The 7,702-nt window shown below is 40.7% G+C and overlaps 1 protein-coding gene across 1 annotated transcript in view; it reads left to right on the plus strand.

The window, feature by feature from the left end:
- Positions 1–5,431, plus strand: part of GRTP1 (growth hormone regulated TBC protein 1) — a gene marked incomplete at both ends in the record, with an annotated part of 42,445 nt that extends 37,014 nt beyond the window's left edge. The window contains 3 exons of the mRNA XM_082003832.1: positions 2,725–2,897; positions 3,022–3,207; positions 5,342–5,431. Coding sequence (XP_081859958.1) covers positions 2,725–2,897; positions 3,022–3,207; positions 5,342–5,431 — 449 coding nt within the window. The remainder of the gene's footprint in view (positions 1–2,724; positions 2,898–3,021; positions 3,208–5,341) is intronic.
- Between the last annotated feature and the right edge of the window lie 2,271 nt (positions 5,432–7,702).

Here is a 7,702-nt window from a genome sequence, read left to right on the forward strand (position 1 = left end):
ATACGGGATCCTGCAGGAATGTTTCTGGAGGATTGGAAACGTGGCTTTCCTACTTTGAGGAACAAATTCTATATACATACATTTATGTATAAAAATGTGTGTGTATATATATAGTAAAATTATATGTTAAATTATAATTACATATCATTTATGTGTAATAATTATAATACCCACAGTAACTATAATTAATGTATAATAATTACATATAAAAATGCCTTGGATGCAGATTCTTTCAATTTAACTTCTTTCTGTTGTGAACTGACAGCTAATACCCTGGAAAGAGCCTGCCACTCGGTTATTGGCATTTGCATAAAATCATTAATCACTCCTCCCGCTTGTTTCAGGCACGGGGCTGAAGGTTGCAGTGTTGCGTACCAGGGCACATGGGAGCCGCTCCTGCTCCATGAGGAACAGCAGGAGGCTGCCCCAGATAAATGAATAGTTTCTTTTTTCTCTTCTGTCCAGCAGTACAATCTAACAAACTTGAATGAAATTTTAATTTACGCCAAGGCTTTCTGGCTGCTTGCTGCTTCAGTAATTCAAGGAGTGGCGTATCCAAGTTTCCTGGCTGTTAACTTTTTACATGCCAGCTCTGAAAAAGCTGGGTGGGTGTCCGGTTGCGTTCTCACTGAGAATGTCCTGACATTTACTTTGCTGCACAAATTAAAAATAGCAGCCGCTGTTATTTCAGCATATCGGATAATTGCAGCAGTGCAGTGCAGAGCAGAGAGCGTGTGGGCTGCTGTCCTTCCTCCTGAGGACACTCGCCAGTGGTAACTTGAAATTTTAAGTACTCACATGTCTCAGGAGCACAAAAAAAGAAAAAAAAAATTCGTTTGTGGATGTGTGAGAGGAGAAGGAAGGGTAGGAAAGGGAAGAAGGCTTGTTCTGTTATGTGAAATGTGATTGTTTTTCACTTACGTTAAAGCAGCATTTTAAAAAAGGATTATTCAGCCAGTTAATGTTACTTTACCTGTGTTCCAATTCACAAATGAGCACAATGCTAACACAAAATATGGAGAAAGAGAGGTTTTTGATTTGGCTTTGAGGTCATGGTGTGATTCCATTTATTTTTAGTACTTTTTTTCATGGAATTACTTGTGCTTTAGCTCTCAGTTTTTCCCTGCAAGCAATTGGAAGGCAAATGGTTAAAGGAATGTATATAGTGGCAGTGACTCTTACTATCTGTAGAGCAGTTTTACCTGCCATTCTTCAGTGGGAACAGAGAAAATAAGGATCACAGACAAAAAGCTAAGATTCCTAAAGGTTGAACACAGTGGTCCTTAGAACCATAAACTCCTGTAGACGTTCTCTGAAGGTTGGACAGGACGAATGGAGAGCAAATAGCTCCTGGGGTGGGAAGTCTGTTCAAGAAAACCATTGACACAGAAAGGAGTGGAATATTAAACAGCTCTTGTGATTTCATTAGAGAAATTGTTTATAAGTGTACTGCATAATTTGGACATCATCTTAAACTTATTTGTGCCACTGGGAGGTTTGATTAAAATTATTTCATACAAATGGACTTCGCTCTTTCCGATTCCTTCACCTTCATGTGAACCATCGGCCTATGCTGTGTGTGTCTGGGAACCTTGGCAGAAACCAGCTCTGTTAGAGAAACCGGAGTTGCAGCTTTCTGGAGTCAGTGAAGGAAAGAAACATGTAGAAAGGTGCTTGTGTTACCAGTTATTTCTTTCAGTAAATAATGTTGATAACAATAGGTCTTGTCAGCGAAGCACTAGTGAACCATCAAGTCCAGCTGAAATGTTTCTGCCAACATCTAAACCAAGAATATGAATTCCTTAAGCATCTCTGTAACTCTTGTCCCTTGCTGGGCCATCCGAACTCTTATGAACTAAAAGAATCTTTTTTCTTCCCTTAAGTATTCCCAGAACTACTTGTTTATAGAGCTGAGATGCTTGTTATTCAGCCTGCACCTTGGTAATGAAAATGCTTACCCTGTCAAACAGGCTGTGGAGTAACAGTCGTACTGTGCTCCATTTTTATTAATTGTGGATTTAACAGTTTAATGCAGTGACCAGCAGTGTAGGAGATCTAGGTCCAGTTTCAACCCCGGTCTTGCAGGTAAATTAAGTAGGAAGAGATGTGGCCTGAGGGACCTGTCATTCACTTCCTTTTGGAATTATTCTGTGAGAAGTGGGATTTCCTTGGTTCAGAGAAAAACTCTTAATCGCTAGGTCATACCCTAGAAGTGGTATCTGGCCTCCAGCACCCCTGCACAGCTTGACACTCAGAAATTCACATTTCCACTTTATGTCTGGACCTGGTCTAAAGGCTGCAGGTTGTTTTGGGGTTTTTTGGGTATTGTGGGGACTGGGGAGGTGTGCAGCCTTCACATATGGGAAGGAGGCCATGATTACATTGAACTGTTTAAATATTAGTAAGACTCCTGTAGTTTAAGCTAGTAGTTAAAAACTATCTAGATGATCCTTTCTTGGGAAAGAAGAATGAATTGCTGTAAAACATGGGAGAGAAAGAAGGTACTTTGGGAGGCGAGTGAAGTGTTTGTGTAGAGCCTTGGCTGAAAGAGAAGTGCTGTATGGCCACAGTGCAGACATCTTCATTGCATGGTTTAATTTACTCCAACTTGGGATTTGTAGGCTCAACGTGCCTTTATTTGCTCAGCTGTACAGGACATGCTCTTCGATTTTGTGGAAAAATCATGTCTGTGGATTCCTGAATTTTGGTTTCTTTCTCTCCAAGATTATTACAGTCCTGCAATGTTGGGCCTGAAAACTGATCAGGAAGTCCTTGGAGAACTTGTGAAAATGAAAGTTCCAGCTGTGGCAGAGCTGATGGAAAGACACGGAGTCATGTGGACCCTAGTGGTGTCACGCTGGTTTATATGCTTGTTCATCGACATTCTTCCAGTAGAGGTAATCAGTAACAGAAAGTTCTCTTAATACACACTCATAACCATTATTTCATTTGTAGTGCTTTAGTAACAATTACCTACTGGAAATCAAGAAGCTCTAATCTGAGTTCTCTCCTTTCCTGCAGACTGTGCTCCGAATATGGGATTGTTTATTCTATGAAGGGTCAAAGATCATCTTCCGCGTGGCCTTAACGTTAATTAAGCAACACCAAGCTTTTATTTTGGAAGCCACGAATTTCCCTGACATTTGTGATAAATTTAAGCAGATCACCAAAGGAACACTTGTAACGGAGTGTCACAGCTTCATGCAGGTAAATTTCTCTGTAGCTTTCAGTTGTTACAAATTAAAAACAAGATTGACTTAGAAATGTTTTGCTCAGTCAAAAAGATGGATACAGTTAGGAGAGATGTAGCTGTAGGAATTGCCAAAAGGATGAAGAACGTTTTCATATAAGAAATGCAGAAAGAATGTTTTAAAAGACTTATCATCTAAATCCATATGTAGTGAGCCATTCACATCTGTCATACAGGGAGAGAAATTCTTTTTGCCCTTTTTACCAGTTAAGGCAGGAAGTCTGATGAGAAAATAACTGCAGTGCATTCTTTCAGTGAATGGTGCATGGTGTTCCTGTGCTTTTTTTCAGATGAATTGTAATAGAATATTGTAGAATAGACACAAAGTGAATTTTAAACTTGCATTGATACATCTTCGTAGTGCCAGAATATAAAGCATTATATGTCTAGTCAAAGAACAAAAAGGTAGCACCAAGTTATTTTTTCCAGACAAAATCCATGAGGTTGAACGCTCAAGTCTGATGACAATCTTCAAACTAAGAATTATTCTTGTAAACTATTAATAGATTGGATGCCAAATCTGTATAAAACGCTATATTCAGAGCTTAACTCAGAAGATTAGAATGTAAAAGACATTAATTGCAAAAAAACCTCAAAAAAACAAGACAGGAACACATCTGTCGTAAATCACTTGGCCAACTCCACTATCGTTGTCTGCTAAGTATGCACAAAACTACATCCCAATAGGTGACTTTTACTCCCAAAAGAGTTTTTTGCTCCTGTCAAAGCTCTATGCATAGGTCTTACATAGTAGGGTGTCGTTTATGTTGTTTCATATTTGCTCATATAGAAGAAAAATAAGCTTAACTTACTAGTGTTTGTGAGCCTTTTAATTAAAGGAGTAAAGGAAAAGCAGGTACAGCTTAATTTAGAAGGGAGATGTTTGAGGGGTTTTCCCATTCCATAAAGGGTTTAGACTAAGAGTTTTGTTAAATGTTAACTGCCCTGAGAATACCAGTTCAGAGGCTGATACGAATGCTTGTCCTTGAAGGACTCCCCCACCCCTCTACGTCCAATTACATCACATTTTACAGCAGCTGTTTTTAGAAAATTAACTACCCGTTTCTTGCAGTTACTCAGAGTAGAACATTTATTTAAACTGTGTTCGTCACTGTAGTGAGGGGGCTTTCAACGCAATTAAGTAAACAACTTAGGTTAGGTCCTTATGTAACTTTGAAACACATACTTTTGGGTTTGGTGTTTTTTTGTGGTTCCCCTCAGCAGTACAGATAGTGGTACCAGTGGAGGTGATGACAGTTGAATATTTTATGCCCCCCTCTCCCTGAACAAAGTCTTAGTTTCCAATTTAACGCAATGCAGACTTATTTACTGGAACGCTGTTTAAAGCTGTCTCAATTGTAATCTCATCTCCAGAATTGCCAGTTAACAGCTACAGGAAACTGAGGGCCCCATACATCTTAACTGTAAATTAAAGTGCATAAACTTGCAGCTTGCTTCATAGTTTTGTTCAGTCAAAAGTTTTTGATGAAGTTGTGAAAACAAATGTATTGTTCTTGAGCAAATCAAAGCAAAAAAAAAAAAATTACAGATACATGTCACAGCATTTGAAATGCCTCAAATTCTTACATCCATATACATTGCTACTCCAGAAAGTTCAGTAGAGAAGAACAGGAAAGGCAGTACAGCAAGGGATTAAGAGTGATTTTTTTTTTCAGTCGGAACATAGTGAATGTTATATGCCTGTGTTCCAGAGCCTGAGCAACCCATGCTAGCACCACATGAGAAATGCACTGGTGCTTTGTAAGCATTAGCCAGGATAGCCTAATACATTCTACAGATGCCTGCTGTCCACCACCACAAATGCCTTCTAAAATAATTTTAACTGGACTCTTATATTCAAACTAGCTTGTGTATAACATGCAGCACTTGTTATGAGCGGCAGGTTTCCCATGTCTTTACAGCAGAGCGGATGAAGATGCTACCCTGTTAGAAGGAGGCCAAGCAGCAGTAAGCCTTTTCACAGTACAGATCTCAAAGCAGGGATTTCACACATCACAGAATTACATGAGAAGTCCAGCATGTTGTCCAAAGCCAGAATTTTAACTGAGAATTTTCTCCTTTTGCCACCAGAAAATATTCATAGACCCTGGAAGCTTGTCCATGGCAACAGTCAACAAACTCCGAGAGAGTTGCAGAGAGAAGTTGCTTTCTCAGGGATAACTCACCAGATTTAACCAGGTGGTCAGATACTACGGCAATTGACACATTCCTCTATTTGCACTGACTAAAGCACACTTTAAGCTTTCCATGAGTTAACTGACACTTGACCAATTTTTCCTGCCTTTCAAGTAAGTGTTGTTAGCACTTTGTACTGTATGTCATCCTTCGTAACTGGAACGGGTGGTTCTGTTGGTTTTTGGGGTTTGTTTTTTTAAAGGATTAAAGCATTTTCAGAGTAGAATGTGATCAGTGTCAGCACACTCCTTTTAAAAAAGCAGTCATTGTCTTTGTCTTTTCAGGGCATTTTGTAATGTTAGAACAGGTGTACAAAATTACATATCCTTCTTACTGTATTAACTGTGACACTGCTATCGTTTGTACAAAATAAATTAATTTAATTTGTCAGAACCTGTTTCTTGGTGTGAGAAGAGTAAAATAGCTGATCTCTTTCCTGACTGCCACTAGTTGGCTAGAATAGAAGCACCTTCCTTTTTGCTCACTGTTATCACTTACGGAACATAAAATAAATATGGCAAAGCACAGGGCAAGACAGCAATGAGGAAGGTGATCTTTACCTTCACTAACAGTTACTCTATGCAGTGCATAACAGTGCTTCAGGTGAAGGCGGCAGGGAACATGTGCAAGTCCAGGCTCCAGCAAGCAGCAGCAAAGACTCCTCTATAACCACCCTTTACATTTGATATGCTATTCAGGGTTTTCTGAGTAATTTGCCTCAAATCTGGAAGTAGCATTTCTCACTTTGTTGTAAGGGATGCTGAAAGATGCTGTACTTCTCCTTCATGCTGGTGTTACTGAGGTTGTGTGTAGAGGTGCTGTATCCTCATATACCCGTGTCTCTAAAAATTTTGGGAGGAACGCTTGTTAAGCTAGCTACAGACAGACTTCTTCCTTGACAGGGTGAGACAGCGGGCAGTTCCAAAGCTGCACCGTAATGCAGGTCCGAACACCCCGGCGCTGGGCAGAGGGAAGCAGCAGCCGGGCCTGCGAAGGGCTTCACGGTCCTTACAGAGCCCTCTCGTGGCCAAAGCCCTGCCCGCTCCCCGCCGCGGGGAGAGCGAGGGCGGAGGGAGGGAGGCCACCAATTTGTGCCTTTTGGTCTCCCTGGTCCACAGCTACCGTGGAAATCCTCGCCTTTTAACACCATACTCAGACTAAACTTCAAGCTATCTTCATTCCTTGTCGCAGAAGGCTCTTTTTTTTTTTCCCCTCCCCCTGCAGACTGAGTTTTTGTTCCTCTGCAGAGGAAAAACAGCCCAACAATTTTTCAGAGGAGACAGATGACTGCTCTTCTAGACAAGCAGACAGCTACTCAACAGTACGATTCCAAGCTATCCCATCCTTTATGGTACCAGACGGCAAGGTTGTATTGTAAGGCATTAGCAGTACCATACTTCTAGTACATCAGCAGGTATTAGGAAATACTAGTTTATTCACCTCTGGCAAAATCCATAGTTTTCCAGGTACCTTCAAGGTAGCAGGGCAGATGGGCCTTACTGCCCTGTGTTCAGTTCTCCCTGGCAGAAGAACAGTGTTCTGTGCGATGCTTCAGTGTTTCTTAGTTCTGCCCCATGTCGCTCATACTGTTGACACCAAAACACTACTGCAGAAGGGAATCAGGGAAGCTTCAAACGCAAAGGTTCTTTTCCAAGCACGTGACAACACACAGAGATCTCAGCAGATGTGTTTCCTACACTGTGGTAAGAATCCAACTTCAAAATAAAACCTAAAAAAATGTCATTTACACAGTCCTTATACAGACTATCTTCACAGCACGTTCAGAAAGCAATGCTTAGCAGGGTAGACCAATATACTGACATTTCTCAGCAAGCAGCAATTTCATGGAAGAGTTAACTTCCCCAGATCTCAGGTTACTGATAGGCAGAAGCTTTACCTGTTTCCAAACACAAAGTCCAAAACAAGGGACTATTCTGAAGACACATACATAGCTAAGCCTCACCTTTGTGCCACGGGGGGCGGGGGGGGGTGGTGGTGGTGTGGAAATCTTAAACAGTTGTTTAATGTAACTCCAAGGATTGTTTAGAGCTTCCCAAGTAGAGCTGAACCAAGACTTTAGCACTTACCAAATGGTCAAACATTTTTAAGTGATCAACGACACTAAGCTATACAGAAAAAAAAGTGTCTTTATTAGCATTGTTACAGGCAATGCATACATAAGAACTGATCCTTAAAGTGTACAACCCCCCAGCCAAGTTTAAAGCAAGAGAATCAGCAGATTGAGATCTATATTGT

This window comes from Phaethon aethereus (assembly GCF_964289735.1).
Source record: "Phaethon aethereus genome assembly, chromosome: 1".
NCBI classification, from domain to species: Eukaryota; Metazoa; Chordata; class Aves; order Phaethontiformes; family Phaethontidae; genus Phaethon; species Phaethon aethereus.